The sequence below is a fragment of the Notamacropus eugenii genome, chromosome 3 (genome assembly GCF_028372415.1).
Source record: "Notamacropus eugenii isolate mMacEug1 chromosome 3, mMacEug1.pri_v2, whole genome shotgun sequence".
Classification (NCBI taxonomy): domain Eukaryota; kingdom Metazoa; phylum Chordata; class Mammalia; order Diprotodontia; family Macropodidae; genus Notamacropus; species Notamacropus eugenii.
In genome coordinates this window covers 397067229-397088289 of record NC_092874.1, presented here as the reverse complement: position 1 = coordinate 397088289, position 21061 = coordinate 397067229, and the positions used below count along the sequence as shown (strand labels likewise).

The following is a 21061-nucleotide window of genomic DNA, read 5'->3' as shown; positions in this document are numbered from 1 at the left end:
AGCCAAGCCACTGAGAAAGAAGTGCTCTTGGGGGAAGAGCCTTCTCTCCCTTTTCTCCATCCCCCCTCCACCCAATTTACATTGTCATTGGAAGAACCAAACCAGTAGAAGAAAAAGTATCTATCCAGGAGTCGAGAGAGATTCACTAAGGACAAGCATAGATAAATATGAATGCAGCCACCCAGGGGAGGAAGCAGCTTCAAGAATCGTAAGCCCTTACAATTGAAGTACAGTTTTCCTTGTTTTTAAAACCTAGTGTGGGAGTGAAAGCAGGGACTCACCTGAGCTCTCCCTCAGACCCCTTCAAATACCTCTGGAAAGTGAATCTCAGCAAATTCTAGAGAGGTGGAATCCACAAGGAGATAGAGTGTGGCAGATTTCCAGCTCAAGACAACTGGGAGGGTCAAGCGGAAGGGTCTGTTGCACTGGACTGGGGAGAGGAGTGAAGTCTAGCTAGCAGGCTGTACCAGCACAGACCTGCACATGGTGAGGTTAGAGCAGACCCTGGGGGGACTGAATCACTGGCAGCAGTGGTGATTCCCAGACCTCTCAGTACAGAATAGTGGGGAGGGATCTGTTGGAACTGGGTGAGAGAGAGGCATAGTCCTGAGCAGGCCCTGTGGTGGAGGCAGCAGCTGCTCCTGGGGTTATCAGCACACAGACTAACAGTTTGAAAATCACCTGTTTAAACTTCCAGGAGCCAAGATGGAGTAAGCAGTAAGTCACTTTCAGCCTCCCTTATAGACTTTGAAAAACTCAGAGAATATTGCCCCAAGAAAAATCCTGGAATAGTAGAGCCAGCAGAAAAATGGGGTACAACAGTCTTTTAGCTCAGGAGGCTAGGGGGATTAATGGAAAAGGTCCCTGTTGCTGTGGCTGAAGGGGACCAGTGCAGGATAGGAGGAATCCCAGCAAGCCAGCAGCAAGCCCCAGCAGACCAGCAGGAGATCTTGAGCCCAAGGGTGGAGCAGGCAAGTGCCAACACCAGACACACACCAGCAGCTCCAGTTCAGCACCAGGTAAACTACCAGACCACTAAAACACCTGGCTGCCAGCACCTGAGGCCCCAGCACAGAAGACCAGTAACCAGGCCCCTACCCCCAGTGGAAGAAGTCTGGGACAGTTCCCCCTGGGCCCCAGAAGTAGAGATTAAATTTAAAAACCAGATAAAAGGCAAACAACATGAGCAAGAAGAATCAAAGAAAAACAATGACCATAGAGAAATATCTTGGTGACAGGGAAGGACAAAACGTAAATCCAGGAGAGGACAACACGGTCAATATACTGTAGTGCCAATACAATATTCACAGCACCTACAGCAGCCATGAATATGCTGGCATAATTCTGAATCACGAAATAGAACAGACTCTCCACATGAAAGACAGAACCAAAACATTTATTCAGACACCAGAGAGCCAAATTACAACACCAGAAAGCCAAATCCATCATAGTAACAAAAATTTATACACAGTAACAGTGCAGAGAGCAATACCAGTTGCAAGCCTTTTCCATGCTAGGGCCTTCCCACAAACATTGAGGAGCCTAGCTCTCTGCCTCCTCTCTCTCCCTCAGTTTTGACTGCTCAGCCCTATTCTTGTTCTGGCTCTTCCTGTTTCACCCTTCCTGTTCCACCCATTCAGCAAACTCCTCCCACCACAGGCTCCATGTGACTCAGACTGCCATGTGACCCAAGCAGGTCACATGGGTCTATTAATGAATGGGAAAGATCTTATTTAAATTATCATTACATATACCCACAACCAAAACCTCAAAGGGAAATATGAATTGGTCTCAAACCCAAAAAGCCTTCCTGGAAAAGCTCAAGAAGGATTTTAAAAGTCAAATAAGAGAGGCAGAAGAAAAATTTTAAAGAACAATTGACAAAATGGGGGGGAAAAGTACACTGAAGAAAACAACTTCTTAAAAAGTGGAATTGGCCAAATGGAAAAGGAGATACAAAAGCTAACTGAAAAAAACAATTCATTAAAAATTAGAATTGGGCAAGTGAAAACCTACCTATTCCTTAAAACTGCACTAAGACTTTAGGACCACCCTGTATACGTATGGTTCATTTAGTAAGTTTTCTCACTAATGCATTCATTCACATTACGTACTATGAACAATTAATGAATAGCAAGTTTAAAAGCAGATAAAATTCAGACTCACCATTTTCATGTTGTACCTTCCCTACATTTCCCAAAGCACAGATGCTGCCTGGGTTGTTCACTTGGATCTTCTCTTCTTGGCTTTATCCCCAATTGCAGCATCTTCTTCCAGGACTTGTTGCTGCCATAATCCATTCCCTTTCTTATCTCTGCTATCTCCTACTCCATAATTCATCCCCTTAGAGCCAGGTTTTCCCTACATTCCAATATGTGAGATAGTCTGATAAAACCATGTAGGATGCGCCAAAGCTCCTCCCTCCAGTACCTAGGCCACATATGTGTATTATAACAAGGGCCTTCTGAGGACAATAAATGATTATTTTGTCTTTCTAGAGTATTGTGTTGTATTTTTAATGTTATTTTTAATTTATGACATAAAAATAACATTTCCATAAGATAGTACAGTACATGAAACTACCAATCTACTGTGCACAACTTGCTATTACTTTCAAATATACAACAGAATTTTCATGTAAATTTTTTTCTTTTTTAATTCCCTTCTCCTCCTCCTCCCCCACCCTAGAGAGGGCTACCATTAGACACAAATATAAGTGTGTATCTGTGTGTATGAATATATATGGATATGTATGTCGATATATCCACATATATATACATATATATACCTATTTGTGTACATATGTATATATCAACATGTACACACACATATATACATATATATGTAAAATTATTCTGTATATACTTCTGCTTCTCAGTTCTTTCTCTGGATGCAGATAGTATCTTTCTTCATATGTCTTTTATAGTTAATTTGGATATTTATAATAGACAAAATAACTTATTCACTCAAAGTCATTATTAAAACAACATTGCTATTACAGTATTCAGTGTTCTCTTGGTTCTGCTCATTTAGACTTCATTATTTAATTCAAGTCTTTACATGTTTTTCTAAATTCATTGAGCTCATCATTTCTTGTAGCACAATCATGTCTTGTACTGTATTAATATATGCTAATTTATAAACAAAAAATAAAAGAAAATGAGTCAATAAAGGTGAAATTGACATAAAATCTCCTGTATATGTAAAATCACTGAAGTTAGTAGAAAAGAATAAACAGAAATGGCTCTTATCCCTTAAGAGGTTGACAACCTTTGTCTTAGGTTATATCCCCTCTAGTAATTTTGCTTCCTTACCGGACTCTTGAGTCAAAATGGAAACTGGATAATTGGTTCAGGTAGTCTTCCTCATCGCAGAAAGAGCAGACATAACGTAAAAATATTCACTGCACCCAAAGGCTATTTTAGAACTCTACCATGATTGATACGTACCTATGGAACCAGATATCAGGAAAACAAATTTACTAGTAAGTAAGTGGTATTTTTCAAGTATTATATGTAGTTTAGAAATTATATGAGCCAAATTTGGGTATCCTAGGGAGTCAGGTTTCTTGCAATAGAAAGTAATCTATAACTTTTTCCATCATAGTGGTAGTAATGGCGAATTCCTCCATTAAAGTGTTGGATACTCTATTTCTGATATTTCCCAATCACAACTTGGGGCAGTCTATCAGTGGATTTTATGAAAACCTCAAAGCCCAGAAATACTGTACCTCTGTTGCTGCTCGAGATTGTGAAGAGAAAGGTGAGTATCCAAATCCAAGTAACAGTTTCTTCTCTCCAGCCTTCCATGTTTAGTAGCTGAAGGAGAAGAAATAGTGTGTCATTAAGACCACTGGCAATACAGAAGTTATTTCCCTAGCGTGAGGACTCTCTGTGAAGCAATTTAAGACCTCATGGAAGACATAAAGGGTAAATGGTTTTGAGGTGTTTTGCTTTTCAGAAAGTTAATTACATTGATTCTTTCGGACCAAGAGTGGATAGCACAAAAAAAATGATTAGGCAGAAATGCCACCCGCTTTGTTTGGATTTTGAAGGAAGCAAAGGCCTACTCTCCAGGGGTGGGGAAACTGCAGCCTTGAGGCTACATGTTGCTTTCTAGACCTTAGGTGCAGCCTTTTGACTGAGTCTAACTTCTACAGAACAAATCCTTTTGTTAAGGGAATTTGTTCTGTGAAGTTCGGATTCAGTCAAAGGGCTGTACTATCTAGGAAGTTGTAAAAATTATTGAAAAATTTATCTTCAGTCTTTGCCCCAAACAGTGGCATTCCATTTCCCTACTTCAGTTAACCAGCAAATGTGTGTGTGTGTGTGTGTGTGTGTGTGTGTCTGTGTGTCTATGTGTCTGTGTCTGTGTCTGTGTCTGTGTCTGTGTGGATGCATACGTATATCTAAAAAAGTCTTATATTCTAAAGTCAGAAATGTCAGGCAGCTGGCAGCACACTACAAAGTGTTACCCAAGCCAGATTAAAATATAATTGGGAAACATTTAACAAAATTAATAAAAATACAATAAAACATAGATAACGTTACATTTTAAAACTAAGTCAATATGTAGCCTGCAGGGATCTGTATGTATACTTAGTGGCCTTCTTTACTCTGACCACACTGTTCTCTGTGACATACACCCCAAAGGCTCTTCTCCCTTTAAAAGGTTTCCCACTCTTCTCATAAGCTATATCTCCTCTAGCATTTTTTCCTTACCTGGTCCTTGAACAGAGGGTTAGGAAATTATATGAATGGTGCCTGTTATTTTTTTCATTATCAGAGAGTGGATCAAGATCCTTTTACCTGAAAGGTTCAGAAAGAATTTGTTCCTAATCATTTATAATTAGTGTGATTAAGTTCCATTATCTCTGACTCTAGAATTGTCTCAGTCCTTTTATAGATGTTTTACAGGACTTAGAGGTTTCCACAAGAGAGGTACTCAGTGAGACAACAGCCTTTATCTGGCACATTTTAACTCTCATAATGGAAGGCATAATGCCTACCTTGACAGCTAGGGGCATGCTGCAGAGCCAAGAGAAGTTGAGGCAACCATCAGAGACCCTAGAGAGGAGATAACCAGACCTTTGGAGGAACAGGATATATCCATGCCTTAGCCAGAAGCCCCATATATTAAGGAGTAAGATCCAGGACTTTTTTTTTAATGTGTACCTGTGTCTGTCTGCAAATGAGTGAGAAAAATATATGAGGATTAAACTGTACACAGCACCAGGAAAAACTATTGACATTAGTAACCAAACAAGAAGAGAAAAACTGAAAATTAGATTACATTTAAGTTAATTGTTTACCGTTTATGTCTTAATAACTATGTAATACCATAGGAAAAATAATGATCAGTATTCACATTTATGTTGCATTTTAAGGTCTGTAAAGTATTTTACTCTTATCAGACACACGATATAGTTAGTGTAAATATTGTCATTATTATCCCTGTCCTGAGAGGTTAAGCTAATTACTTATGACATATATCTGAGGTAGAATAAAAAGAACTAGCCAGTATCCAAATCCAGCACATTTATCACTATTCCATACTATCATTTTATTAAATATGCTCCTGACATATTTTCCTTTGTTAGATTATCATGCTAAATGCTGTCCAGTCTTCCCTCATTTATATAGCTTATGTACCATGATCGTAGGAACTTTAAAAAATTAGAGGGAACATTTGTGATAAGAGAACCTTTCCAAATATAATAGATAAGGAAGAAAGAAATCAGATCATCCCATGAGTATATCTCTTTTTGTTATCCTCAGGTATTCAATATGAGAAGAATATTTATTCATGGATGGGTCATGGGATTGGAAAATATGTTGCCTCAATGGCTATCACAGGCCTCATTTTCCTTCTCCTACTTTTTCTTATTGAGAGCCAAGTCTGGAAATTGAGAAACCAACTGAGTCGCTGTATATTCTTTCGATTCTACACAAAGTGGCGTAAGGTAAGTGACTCAACATGTTATTTAGGAACATAACATTTGTGTAAGATTTTTTCACAGAACATGGAATTTTCCCTCCCATTGTACTGACCCCTGTGTAGTACGTGTTATCTGCCATCAAGTGGAAGGGAGAGCCTTACCCATGTCCCAGCAGTCAGGGGTTTCTATGATACTTTGAGGTATCATAAGATCATTCATTTAGAGCTCAGTAGGGACCTTGAAGGTCACTTCAAGCCCCTCATTTTTCGGATGAAGGAATAGAGACAAAAAGTAAGTGGCCGAGGTGGGATTTGTGCCCAGGTTCTCTGACTCCAAAGCCATTGGCCCTTCCGCCATGCCATGCTACTTTGGACACATGCATCTAAACAGACATAGCACTAAAAACAAGTAATGTTCATAGTTTGAAATAAAACATATATATAAATTAAGCTGGTAATTTTCTGTCCTTCACCTCTGAACTAGTTTCTTTGGCTTTATTCTAGTTCATGGATTTGTTAAGTGACTTTTACCTTATATAACTATAACTGTCTGAACTTTTGTCTCAGAGTAACACATCTCATGTACTGCTTTTTTTTTTATGGGGTGAGAGAGGTTGGGAGTGTGGGAGAGAGGAAGAATATGAAAGGAAAGACTTTAAACTTCTACTGCTTACTTTCTTACTTCCAATGAACCATGATATCATTATGGGTACTCCCTCCTTTAATACATATCACAACCTCTCTATGCCTTGTGGGATGCTCTTTGTTTCTATGACTGACAGATTTCATTTCCTGGCTGTGAACTTTCTGGTAATGAAATGAGTCTCTACAAACTTAGCTAAGCTGGTTCACAGTGTCTGTCGCTGTGTCTGGGTACTAAGACTTGTACTTTTTGTGGCTTGTACTTTTTAATGATAGCTAATTGTTCATTCTTATAAGTAAATGATAAATGCCACTGATACTACCCAGGAGGAATAGATTATTTTAGGGGTTTCAGAAAACAGTAAACCAAAAGGAAAAGTAGACTTCTAAGGGGGAAATAGAAAACAGAAAAAAGCAGTAACAATACAGCCTGGAAGCTTGAAAGGTAGCCAATAACTAAGAGTGCAACTCTAGTTGGACTGGGGATAGAAATGGGAGAACCAGAAAGATCTACTCAAGGATAGTTCCTCCTGGATTAAGGGTAGAAATCAAAAGGTTTTAAAAAAAAGTTGATTTCTTAGGGATCCAAGATGAGAGTATAATGGGTCTTTATGCTAGAGTCCTAGCCTGGGAAAATAATGAGGACAAATGACTGGACAAAAGTATTTAAAAACTAATAAATTCTTACTAAGTGCCTGCTAGTTACTGTGGGGAATATGAAAAAAAAAGACAAAAACTAAGTCCCAGTCCTTCAAGAACATACAGTTATAACCCAACAGGGGTTGAAATAATCTTTTGAGATAACATTTTCATAGCACCTTAAGCTTTACAAAGTACTTTCATGACAACAACCTTGTGAAATAGGTAGTAAAGTTTTATAGATGAGGAAACTGACACTCAGAGAAGTTAATATAGCCAGAAATAAACAACCGTCTAAACCCGTGGCTTGTACTCCTTCCACGTGAAACAATAGAAGGCAGTCTGTAATTAAGCTTTCATCTGTGTGGTACAGAATATAAGTGCTATAGTATGCAGAGGAACTTCAATGAGGGCTCCAGATCCAAGGGATCTTTAAGTGAAACTTGTAATAGTCTCAGTATAGAATTTTATGCACCTGTAATTGTCTATATGTGCTTTGTATCTTCACTGGATCCTCATGCCCACAGTATTTTTTATTGTTATCTAGACACCTGGGCTAGCACCTACTGCTTTTTATGACTTGTTATGAGGAATAAGGAAGATAAGTCATAGTAAGGAACATGATGACCAAAGAGAACCTGGGTAACCCTATTGTCCATAGCCATTCTTTTAAAAGCCAAGTTTTGTGCTCAAGGTCTTGATTGGCTGAACATCTTTCATCAAAATATCATTCCAGAAAAGCAAACATGAGTCTTATTTGACACAGGAGGAGGTGGGCTAAAAGAGGCAATGCTCTAGGTCCGTGGCCCTCCAGGAAGGAGAAAAATAGAAGATATCACAGAAGACTTGACCTTGTTCAGTTTTCTCACCCCTTTGGACCAGCTTGATCACTCACTCACATGTACTTTCTTATTTCCTTTTATTACCCAACATTATTTAAACTTCCATGGGGGATATAATATAATGGTAGAGCCTGTAAAACCAAACCATGCACTTAATCAATGCTTATTGATTCATTTAAATGTAAAGTTTACTTCTTATAGTCATCCATTACCTAGGCAAGAGAAAGACCTTTCCTTTGAGACTCATTCTAAATTATGGAGCTCATTAGGGCTCTAGGGCCAAACCCAGTAAGGAAGATTTTTCTCAAATTCCTCCTACTTCAGTTCAGCACTCTCAGAGCTCCAGGTCATTTTGGTGTTTTGGTAAGAAAAAAAAATTATTAGTATGGCTGTAATTTCCATTTCTAGCAAAGAAGGTATTCCTTAGTCAAGGCAGTATGAGCCCAGTTTCCAGATCTGGAGGACAGTTTACTTTGAACCTCAGATTTGAAGTGATAGATTGGAAATCTTCCTTAAAGTGCTTTTCAGAGTTTCCCAGCAGCAGCAGCATCAACAGGCATTTATTAAGTTCTTATTAGGTGCAAGACATTATGCTAATTATTTAGGATACATACATAAAAAGGCAAAAACATAATCTCTGCCCTCAAGGAAATCAGTTCTAAAGGGGGGAGACGATATGCAAACAATTATGTAAAAATGTTGGAGGGGATATGAGAAAGATGAGACAGGAAGCATAAGGTAGAATTTGAGCTGAGTCTTGGAGGAAGCCAGAGAAGCTAAAAAGGAGGAAGGGAGGAGGGATAGCATTCCAAGCATGAAGAGGATAGTCAGTGACAAGGTATGGGGCCAGTAGATAATAGTATTGTGAGTGAGGAACAACTAGAAAGCCAGTGCTGCAGAAAGTATAAGAAGACTAGAACAGTAGGAAGGGCCCAAGTGGGGAAGGACTTTAAAAGAAAAACAGGAATTGATATTTGATCCGAGAGGTAACGGAGAGCCACTGAAGTTTATTGAGTAGGGAGAGGCTATGGTCTTTCCTGAAGAAAGATCACAACTGGCAGCTGGATGGAGGAAAGATTAGAGTGGGCAAAGAACTTGAGGCAGTAAGACCACCCAGCAGGCTATTTCTTTAGTCCAGGTATGAAACAACTGGAAAAGAGAATGATACTTAGGGAAAGAATAAAGAGTTCTGTTTAGGACATGTTGATTAGAAGATGCTTACAGGACATCAAGATCAAGGTGTTGGTGATAAAAGATGGGAGGTGAGCACTGGATAAATAGATATGAGAATCATCAGCATGAAAGTGATCACTGAATCCATGGAAGGTGATAAGCAAAGAAAGCTAGGTTATTATAGAGGAAGAAGAGAGAGGACCCAGGATAGACCCTTGAGGGACACCTAAGATTAATAGGTGTGGCCTAGAAAAGGAGATCCAGAAAAACAAACGAGATGGTGTTGTTGGGGTTTGGGGTGTTGGGGACCCCAAAATACCAACATTCCAGGTCCTGCTAGAATGAATGAATACAAGCCTTCTTAAAGCCAAAGAAAAACAAAGTTAATTAAAGATTCACCGTGTTGGGTTAACAAGATCTTAAGGAGCCTAAGCATTTGTAACGCTTGTAATTCACAAGCGGGCCAGATAGAATCTCAGCTAGACAGAGTCTGAGCTGGATTGAATCTCAGCACCTTCATGGAGGCAAGATGGACCTTAAATACAGAAAAAGACTGAGGGAAGAATCTAGGTGCTGCCAGCTAGTCTGGGGCCCCAGGAATGGTCTTGATGGGGCAGTATGGGAATGACTGGTACCCTGGGGTGAATACAGATAGACTCTAGGGAGGATCTTGGTGGGAGTGGCTGGTAGGTAATAGGATCAAAGAGAGGAATATCAAAAGAATCCTAAATAGAAGATAGGGAGTATCTGGCCTGAGAGAAATGGAAGGGGAATCCAAGGAGCCCCCCCAAAGGCCAGACTTTCCAGGAGCCCTTCAGACAAATGGGACAAAAACCCTCCCGATCCAAGGGGAAAAGGTCTTGGCTTGGGCTTGTACCTCATCATTCCCCCCTCAAACAGATAAGACCCAAATTCTTATGTGGTAAGGGGTGAAGGTCTCAGCTTCTAAAACTGCTTCCTGCTGGCAAAGGGTGTAGAGCTGTCCCTGCCTCTCTGGTCCTGTTCAAGGAATCAGACTTCAGAACCTGGGTGGTGCTAGGCCCAGTGGGCTGGACACCTTAGATTCAGTCAGAGGTTGGTATATGGCCTGGGCTGTCATCTGGAAGTTAATGGCTTGCACTCTGGAAAAGACAAATCTGACAAGGAATTTAAGAAAGGAATAAGAATAGGGTCAAATATAGAAAGAAGCCAGGATTCCCATTAAGATGATTTAGGGGCACTAAGTTATTATGGTCTGAGTGAATGGTGCTCCAAGGATCAGAATGGTTGCACATAAGTCTTCCAGTTGAGAGGGGTATCTTTAAGGGATCAATAAGAGTATTGTAACTAGAAGGAGCTGTGGCATTGTGCTTTAAACCTACCAGGAGAGTAGTGAGAAGGATGCAATCAAAGATGCAAGTAGAAAATGCTCCCTTGGAACAATTGGTACAGCTGGTCAACGTAAAGTTCCAGACAACACCTTGTAAGCAAGGTGTTGAGATGGAAAGAGTAGCCCATAGAGGGGTGGCCAACATACAAAGGGTGGCATGGACTTCGGAGGAAGTTGTATTGGGGAGGGAAACTTTCGAAAAAGTCGACTTCCCCCCTGCCTAATGAGTTTCCCAGTTTGAGGAAGGAGTTATCCTCCCACTTTTGGAGGCCAAGTGTATTTAAAGTCTCAGGGAAGAGGAGAAAAAGGGTTAACACTATCATTGCCAATTCAAAAGGAAACAGTTTCAGAAAAGAGAGAGAAGTAAAAAGAAAAAATATTTTCCCTGGAGGGGATTCAAGAAGACTGTGGCAAGGCCAAAAAATAGAAGGGCACGTTTGATAGGGGAGTTTGTTTTCTGTCAGGTATCCCCTTTCTTTCCAGATTGCTCCATGGACATATAGAACAAGGAAAACATATTTTGAGTAAATAAAAACATCAACTGGCCTAGGGTCAGGTCCTAAGGAATGGGTTAAGACTCCCAAATCCTGTCCTCTTCCTTTCATCAACATACAGAGTGAAAGGTTTTCCCAGATTGGGCAGGGCTAGTGCTGGGGTGGTGGTCAAATAGCCTGGTCTGAGTCAGTGCACTGAGTAGGGTCATAAAGGGGTTTAGCAATAAAGCCAAAATTAGGAATCCAGAGTCTACAAAATCCAGCCATGCCTAAAAAACACTCAAACTTGTTTCTTAGTGGCTGGAACAAGGATAGACAGGATTGTCCTTTTTCTCTGATGTTAAGGAGTGAGAGGTGGGCATGAGTTCATGGCCCAGATACTTCATAGACTTCCAAGCTATCTGGACTTCGTTCAAAGAGACCCTATAGCCTCGAATGCCCAAGAAATTAAGGGCTTCTGTGGCAGCAGTCAAAGAACCCACCTGGGTGGGGCTACAAGTAAGAATATCATGCACATACTGAGTTAAGCTACTACCTGCTAGTTTCAGGCATCTTAATTCTCTTCTTGAAGCCTGGCCAAATAATTGAGGGTTACATTCAAAGGCAAAAATAAATTGTGAACATTCTCCATTAGGCTTTTTTGCAGGAAGGATTGCAGTGTTGCATGGAGATGAACAAGGGACAGGGATTTTATACTTAAGGAATTTTTCAATTAGAGGTTGTAGTTCTTCCCAGGCCTCAGGCTTAATCAGATACTGGCTGAGATGGGGGAGCACTTTAGGGTCTGGGAGGCTAACAATGGCTGGGCTATCAGAAGTATCTCGTCCTAGAATTTCCGTATCCCAAACAATTGACTCAACTGTCTCCCACACACTCAAGTGAACATGGGGAGATTTAGTGAACAGAGGTAAAAGGGAGATGGGAGGATTAACTAGAGAAAATTGACTCCCCAATTTCACCGTCAGGTCCCTTTTCAGCAAGGGAGTAGGGCTAGAGGAGGGCACACGGAAGGAGTGTTTTAACAACAGATCCCTAAGTAGGGAGAGGGTATGTCTGGAGACATTCCTTAGTTTCCCCTTCAATGCCTATGACACAAGGGGTCAAGGGGTGGATAGGGCCAGAGCAACTGGTTAAAGCAGAGAACTTAGCCATGTTAAAAGTGGGTAACCTTACCTTCAGCCTCCGTTTTTGCCCAGGGCTTGGAGAGAGAGGTGGAGAAAGTGGGAGCACTGCCAGCACCCAGGCTTTCCCTTTGTTCCAAGTCTTGAGAAGACTGGAGGACAGGGTACTGGGGGGAGGCTCTACCACTTTTCCAACCTTGAGGACAGTCCTTCCTCCAATGTCCCTTCTGGTCACATGGGCACAGTTCCACAAGCATTAGTTCCTAGGGTTCCCTTTGGGGGGTGCCCTGGAGGGGCACTCCTTGGACCAGTGACCCTCCTTGAGGCATTAAAAGCAGGTTTCCCCACTGCCCAAGTAGCCAGGCTTCCTCCAAGGGGGCGCCCTGGAGGGGTACTTCCTGGGTCTTTTCCTGGCCATGGCAGCAGCCAAGAATTGAGCATGTTCCCTGTCTCTGGCCCTTCTGCATTCTCTTTCCTCTACTGCAACGAGGCCTCTGTTGTTAAAGACTCCAAAGGCCATCTCCAGTAATTGGGCCTGAGGTGTTTGGGGTCCCATTGCCAATTTCTGCAGTACCCTTCTAATATATGGGGCAGAATGATTAATAAAATACATGCTAAGGATTGCTGCCCCTTCTATGGAGTCAGGATCCAAATTTTTATGCTTTTTAATAGCTTCTACTAGCCAGTCCTGAAAAAGGGCAGGGTTTTCCTTTTCTCCCTGAATAATTTCCCTAACTTTTTGAAAATTTACTCGTTTTTGAAATGCAGTTTTTAGGCCTTCTTAACAGGCAAATTACCATATGGTCTCTCTTTCTCATCCTCACTCTTTCAATAATCCCACTCTGGGTCAGTAGTGGGAACAGCAGCTGCTTCTGAGGGGTATTTTAAGGGATCATTGCTTGCCATATGATGCCCAAACTTTGAGGCATGTTCCCAGATTCTCACCTTCTCCTTAGTGGTACAACAGGCAGAAAAAAGAATATGCAGATCATTTCAAGAAAGTTCAAATTGTAGGGAAATGTCCCTAAAACCCTCAGTAAACTTAATGGGGTCTTCCAAGTATCTCCCCAGTTTCTCTTTAACCTGAATGAGGTCTGAGATGGAGAACGAAGCTCATACTCTGATTGTCCCACTTCTCATGAGGGAGGAGCTGGGGAATGCTGACTGAACTGGTTTAGGCTGCAAGGTCATCGGGCTGGCAGGGGGAAAGATCAGCTGGCACCTGAGGAGGCAAAGGGGTTTGAGGGAGAGATACCCCAGAGACTGCCATGGGGATAGGGCCTGAGGCCTGAGTGAATGTTGCCCCAGGGAGAGGGGCTGCAGAGGGAGGTACCTCAGCAAGACCTATGGCTGGGAACTGAGCAGGAGTCATCGAGGGGGAAGGAGACATGGAAGGTAAATGAGGCAGGAATCAAGGGGGGTTGGGGTAGAGGAAAAGGGAAGGGAAATCAAGGGAAAGAAGGGATGACCAGGGTTGGGGGAGGCAAGGAAGCAATGGGAAGGGCTGGGGAAGATTGGAATGGGGATAGGAATTGGGATGGTGGGAATGAAGATAGGGAAGGAGGTGAGGCTGTGAGGCCCCAACGTCCAATTCACCCCTATTGCCCTTTTGTGGGGCAGCTCTGGATACAAGCATCTTACAGTCTTTTCTGAGAATGGGGTTCTCAGAGAGCTTGATGAAGGCCATTATGTAGAGTATTTCTATCCATTTTCCTTTATGGCAATAATATAACTCTAACTGTAAGAGTACTGCATTGTAAGTTCCCAAAAATGGGCCATACTTCACAGTCCTCCAGGTGATACTGAGGCCAAACTGTGTTCCAAAAGAACACCAATTTTTTCTTTTCAGTTCTTTAGAGACGCTAAATTTTTTCCAATTTTGTAAGAAACATCTCAAAGGCAGATTTTGGGGGATTGAAGAGGATTGACCCATTACAGGCATGGGGCTGGAAGTCCCTCCCCCTGTGAAGGAGGATGTGGGAGTAAGCCTTGAAAAAAACAAGAGGAAAAAAAGTAACTGACTTTTCCCTAATTCCCTAGTGCCCAGGGAATTCAGAGTTGGGCACACACTTGCTGATCTTAGAGGGTGTGCCCAGGTCCACAGCCTCAAACACAGCCACTAGACCGACAACCTGAGAGAAGAAAGTAACCGATATTTCCCTAATTCCCTAGCACCCAGGGAGTTCAGAGAGTTGGGCACACACTTCCCAATACTAGGACCTGAGGTCAGGTCCGAAAATCCCTTCCAAGGTACTTGTACAGCAAGAAGAGGATAGGGAGAGGAGGAGGCTTACATACCTTCCAGTCTTGGCAGAAGAACTTGAGATTAGCAGTTCTTCCCAGTCAGGAAATCAGAATGTTGAGGTTTGAGTTGTTGGGGACCCTGAAATACCAACACACCAGGTCCTGCTAGAATGAATGAATACAAGCCTTCTTAAAGCCAAAGAAAAACAAAGTTTATTAAAGATTCACTATGTTGGGTTGACAGGATCTTAAGGAGCCTAAGCATTTGTAATGCTTGTATTCACAAGCGGGCCAGATAGAATCTCAGCTAGACAGAGTCTGAGCTGGATTGAATCTCAGCACCTTCATGGAGGCAAGATGGACCTTAAATACAGAAAAAGACTGAGGGAAGAATCCAGGTGCTGCCAGCTAGTCTGGGGCCCCAGGAATGGTCTTGATGGGGCAGTATGGGAATGACTGGTACCCTGGGGTGAATACAGATAAACTCTAGGGAGGATCTTGATGGGAGTGGCTGGTAATAGGATCAAAGGGAGGAATATCAAAAGAATGCTAAATAGAAGATAGAGAGTATCGAGCCTGAGAGAAATGGAAGGGGAATCCAAGTTGCCAGACTTTCTGGGGGCCCTTCAGACAAATGGGACAAAAACCCTCCCGATCCAAGGGAAAAAGGTCTTGGCTTGGGCTTGTACCTCATCAGTGTGATCAAACAGGTAGGAAGTGACCTGGGAGGGAGCACTGTCACCAGAATCTAAAGAGAGCGGTACTCAGGAGAACAGATTGATTAACAGTTACAGAAGATGGTGAGATCAAGAAGGATGAGGATTGAGAAATGGTCATTAGGTCAGTAAGATATCATTGGTAACTTTGAAAATAGCAGTTAAAAATGAATGAAGTTGGAAACCAAAATTCATAAGGTTCAAAAGAGAGTGAGAGATGAGGCAGTTCTGGCATCCATGGAGCTCTCACTGGCCCCAGAAAATCCAGGGGACAGGGTGTAAATTTCATGCGGGGGGGAGGGGGGGGCGGCTTGAGGAGGGAGGGGAAGGGGGAGGTACCCATGTCTACAGCAGGTGAACAGTTTATGGCATATTGTAACAATGTAGGTAATTGACTCTAAGGGCTGGAACAGTTGGGCTTGAGGCAACTGGGCACCACTGCTCCCACTCTGGGGTCCTTCTCTGAAGTTCTGCTAGCCTCTCCCATGATACCCAATGCTGGCCAAACCAAGGAAGCTGTGAACCAGGGTCCGGAGGCAGCCCTTGGGGGTACATGTCCCACCCATCTCTCCCTGACCCCCCCCACCCTGGTTACTCTCATACCTACACCCACCCTGACTTGGAGGGTGGAAGTAGGAGGGAATTGGTACCAGAGGTTCCAAGTTGTGGGGTCACCCTTCCAGGTCAGTACAATAGGGAACCCGGGTTCAGGGTGAGCCAGGCCTTTCCAGTGAATTGCCCTGGCTGCAGCTTTTTAGTGAGGCTGGGGAGCCCCAGGGAGGACCTGCCCAGCCCACTGGCTAGGGCAGGGTATCTCCCCTGAAGCTTTCACAGTTCCCCCACCAACCCCACCTGGGGCAGTGGCCACCCTCCAGAACCCCCCCAGCAGCAGTGAGGGGCAGCTGGGCTAGATGGCACACTGGCTAGAGACCTGTTCCTGTAGTCAGGGAGACTTGAATTCATACCCCTCCTCAGATACGTAATAGCTGTGTGACTTTGGGCAAATCACTTAACCCTCGGTTTCCTCATCTATAAAATGATCTGGAGAAAGAAATGGCAAACCACTCCGAATCTCTGCCGAGAAAATCCCAAATGGAGTCAGGAAGAAGTGGGTAGAACTAAAAAAGGACTGAACAAGAGAAGAGAGGAATTAGAGGTTGTGATTTAGAAGGATTTCTCAAGGAATTTAGTGAAGAAATAAATATATGATGATAGCTAGCAAGGTTGGTTCTGTGGGAAACACAGCGTTCTCAAAGAACTCAGAAACAGAGTGGGCAAGAGGAAGGCATTTATTAACATGTCTCAAGATGTGGGTGCTGCTTACAATGAACACACACACACAGAAGCAAGAACAAGCTTAAACACTGTTAGGGTAGTTATACCTCCCCTCAGAGTCAGGATTGGTCCAAACTCCTCAGGGTTACAGTCTTTCTGACACTCCCATTATATGCATCTGTCCCCTCCCAGATCAAGTGATACGTATTCACAAAGTGGAGGGGTAATCTATCCATGAGTGTGTAAGTTAATATACATGCAGGTTATTAAGCCTGCACAGATACAAGAAAACTTTGCCCCTTGTTTGAACTTTCAGGTTTTAAGGGATTGTCACATTCCAGCCCCCAGTTCCTGTTTCAGACAGGATGTACCCTAACCATAAATTGAGTAAGGGGAAGCCTAAGGCCCTGGTGTTTCCTCCCCCATAGTGCTGTGGAATCAGAATAATGAAATTCCTTTCTCACAGTTTGATCTGGTGAGGGTTTTGTTTTTTTTAAGGATGGAGAAACATAGGTATATTTGTAGGAATATGAGATGCAGGCAGTAGATATGGAGAGAATGAAAATTAGTAGGGAATAGGTATATTGGAGAGGGCAGTCTGCTGAGGGAAGACTGAATGGACTGATATCCAGGATGCATGTAGAAGGATTTGCCTTATTTGCCAGTACAGCTCTTCCTGTGAGATAGGGATGAAGGGCAAAATAGCAGTGGAAGACCACTAAGTGATGTGAGATGAGCAGAAAGAGAACTCTCAGCAAATGACCTCAATTTTTTCAGTTAAGCATGAGGCAGTCTTCTGAGAAGGGGGAGGAACATGTACAATAGGATTCTTAAGGAAGTAGAAAAAGATTTAGAATAGTCTTCCCGGTGATAGGATAGTGAATTGATTAGGAAGTAATAAAAGGGTTGAATTGCTACAGTGAGAGCCCATTTGAGATTATGTAGCATAAGTTTGTAGTGTTTTCAGTCAAAGAGGTTTCATGATTTTCTCCAGTTCCATTTAGTTGAATAGTAGCAAAGATTGGGATTTGGCAAGATATGATCAGTGATAGAACAAAGGGGCAGGATAGTGAAGTGTAAAAGATAATAAATAATTGAACTAGATCACTGAATGGTCAGGGTGGTCAGGGGAGAAAAGTATAGCTCTTGCAAAAGTGATGGTCTAAGAAAGAACTTAGAGGGTAGAAGGATTGAAGATCATGGTGAGAATAAACTGGGAAATAAAGAACATAGAAAAGAATATGATCAGATAAAGGAACTTCAGAGTTATGAAATTTATGGCTGATAGTATGGTTAAGGGTATCAACATTTCTATATGTAGCTAAGGTGGGATGGAAGAATAAGTATTGAGGAACTGCAAAGTTAGCAAGTTTAAGGGGAGGATCAATAAGTCTCAGGGTACTGAATTCAAGGAAGGAGAACGTGCTGGAGGTCAGTGGTGTGGAGAAATAGGTCATGGGAAATGAGTAGATTGAGGAACTGGTTAAGTTAGGGTGTTTAAAGGATGATCAGTATGTAAGTTGATACATCTATGTTAGCATCTTCATGTATGTTTCCCTTCCAGCCCTTTCCTACAACTGTCCCCCACCAGCTAACTTTGGTCAAGACTCCTGAAAGATGTCTATATCTTTGTTCCTTGTCTTTGGAATGTAATTACAGGCAATGAATGAAGCACCACAACCACCAGAAGATACTGATGTGTTAAATGAGAAGAAGAAAATTCGAGACTATCCTATAGAAGCCATTTCAGTCATGGAGAGTCCACTGATTCTTAGAGACATCATGAAGGTAAAACTCGTTAGTGGTCGAAGTTATCCTGGGCTTTCTTAACCAGGGGCATAAAAGATGCATGTCATTATAGCAGATCTTTGAGATCTGCATCTATTCTTCCTTTAGGGTAGAGAAGTAGCCCATGCAAAAAAAGGAAAACCTTTTTTTATATCCACCTTTGAAAATGGAAGTGTTTGTTGCACACTGGTCTGTAGTGGCTGTTCTTGATTTATAGGCATTGTTCCTTCAGTATTATATTATCTGGGTTTTCTCAGGTATATTATCGGTGGATACCCATCCTGGCTGTGGACAGAATTTCCTTTGCAGTCATGAAAGGAGAATGCTTCGGGCTACTTGGTTTCAATGGAGCTGGGAAAACAACCACATTCAAAATGTTAACTGGAGATGAAACTATAACCAGTGGGGATGCATATTTCGATGGCCATAGCATCAGCAAGAATATCAAAACAGTAAGATACTACTACTAGGATCCAAAGTGAAATGATTTTCTGAGATATATGGGGTTAGAGATCACACTGGCAGATCTGGGTTTATAGGAAGAAGATATACTGGGAGTACTTAAGGAAGCAATTGAGCAAAAATATATTGGTAAAATAAAAGTAACCTCTGAGTGGAACATATCTTGTTGAGCCTCCTGAGGTGGGAAGGGTAGGAGGGGGGAAGAGGCAGAATTGTATTCCTCACAGAGAAACATCTGTGGCATAGGTAACATAAGTGAATGTAGGCTACAGTATATTAACAAAAATAACTTTCATACCTGAAATGGTATAAAAGACAAGCTTGAATGGAAAAGGAAGTAGGTTTGTCAGATACAAGAGGAAGATATAACAATAAGATAATTTGTTTTGCATTGATCTATACAAAATATTAAAATAACGAGAGAAAGTAGTTTTGATAGCTTCTATTAGAGGATTTATGAAAGGATATGAACAAGAATCAAGCAGTATGCCAAGGTATGTATGGCATACATACATTTCTCATTCTGCATGGAAAAAATAGTACTCATAGCAATGGGGCTACAGATCTCTAAGAGGATGAAGTATATACACAGATAGGTGTACTCATATCAGGTCAGTACCAATACATGGAGTCAACATAGAGTATTTTACAAGCAAAACCACAGCACTTTTATTGTGTGCCAACAAGGACCCATTCTTCAAGCTGATCAAGAATGGAGACCCTTATCCATGAGTTCCATTTATATGATTTAAGACTTTCTAATTTTTTTCTAATTTACTTACTAACCACAACCTCTAATTGCCCATAAGAAACTTTATGTCAGCATAGCTGCACATGTCTTATGTTCACCAAACAATTCAATTCAGTGAGGATTTATTAAGTACCTGTGTGCAAGCTGCTATGCCAGACAATGGAAATATAAAAAAACAAAAATGGTACCCTCCTCCTCATCACGATCACAGTGAGTTTATATTCTCCAGAAGTGGGAGTGGGAAATACAACATGTACTTAACTCAAGCAATCCCAGGGATCTATGTTCCATCAGTGTAAGTAGTACCTTCCAGTGGTGCAAATTTTAACCCATTCTTGTCGGCTTTTTCTTTGTGATGATTGTATATATCCTTCCAAAAGTCTGCCACAGGGAATCTATATAAACTATAGATAGATAGATAGATAGATAGATAGATAGATAGATAGATAGATAGATAGATAGATAAAATTATTCACAGAGAGAAAACGGAGCTATATCTTCACCAGATGATGCTCCTGATGGCAGATGATGCCCATGAGGGCAGACAGCCTTGCTAGTAAAAATAATAAAAAGAATATCCTGACTCCAGTAATCTGACTTTAATAGGTCACTCAGTCAGTAGCAATTTATTATTTGTATCATTTGGCTTCATTTTTGCTTTGTATGAAATATTTCCCCTTCTGGAGGGGAACTTGTTGCAAATGTTGCAAAAACCTAGAAAGCCTGGGCACTTGTCTAACAAAGTCCTATGCCTCCTACCAAATATATGATTCCTGCCCAAATATTATTTGCACTATGATTTAAATGTAAATTGTGATAAATTGTGTTATTTAGCCACAATATCATTATGATATTATTTTTGTGATTACTTATTTGTTTCATAAATATTTAATTTGGCATAATGAAAAGATTTTATCTATTCATATAAACTAAATAACTAAACTAGAAATTTTTAAAAATTGAGTTGGAATCTTTTAGAAAAACTTTTTTAGAAAAATTAAAAAACCCACATTTTATACCCTTGTTTTTCTAATGGGTAAAAAATGTGGGTTTTTTAATTTTTTTAAAAATTGTTTTTGATATCTGATTTTTATTTCACCCACATTTCCCAGCATATTTCCATCCTCCTCTCCCTCCCTCCCTCTCTAAAAGCAATCCTTTGTAACAAAGAATTAAAAATGGGGAAAACAGTCCATTAGGACTAACCCTGATATCCAAACGGTTAGGCAATAGTGTTCCATATGGAACAGTGTTCCATATCGATAATTTCCCCAATTTCTGCAAAGGAAATGTGAGAAGGGTGCCTTTTCATATTTCTTGATCATTTTAATTTTGTAGCATTGATTGATTTGTTCTTGTCATTTACATTGTAGTAGGCACTGAGTATACTTTTTCCTTGATTCTGCTTTCTTCACTTCATATAATCTTTTATGTCTTTCCACAGTTTTATGTATTCATCATATTTATTGTTTCTTGCAACACAATAATGTTTCATTATATTCATGTACCATAACTTATTTAGCTATTCCCTAATCAATGGTCGTCTACTTTAGTTCCATTTCTTTGCTATTGCAAAAGTGCTGCTATAAATACTTTACTGTATGTGGA

At 41.2% G+C, this 21061-nt stretch overlaps 1 protein-coding gene across 4 annotated transcripts in view; it reads left to right on the top strand.

Annotated features, from left to right (window-relative positions):
• Positions 1–21061, top strand: part of LOC140497225 (phospholipid-transporting ATPase ABCA3-like) — a 192015-nt gene that overhangs the window by 154647 nt on the left and 16307 nt on the right. For all 4 annotated transcript variants that reach the window (XM_072597904.1, XM_072597905.1, XM_072597902.1 and 1 more), the window contains 4 exons: positions 3607–3762; positions 5778–5962; positions 18112–18240; positions 18498–18692. In XM_072597904.1, coding sequence (XP_072454005.1) covers positions 3607–3762; positions 5778–5962; positions 18112–18240; positions 18498–18692 — 665 coding nt within the window. The remainder of the gene's footprint in view (positions 1–3606; positions 3763–5777; positions 5963–18111; positions 18241–18497; positions 18693–21061) is intronic.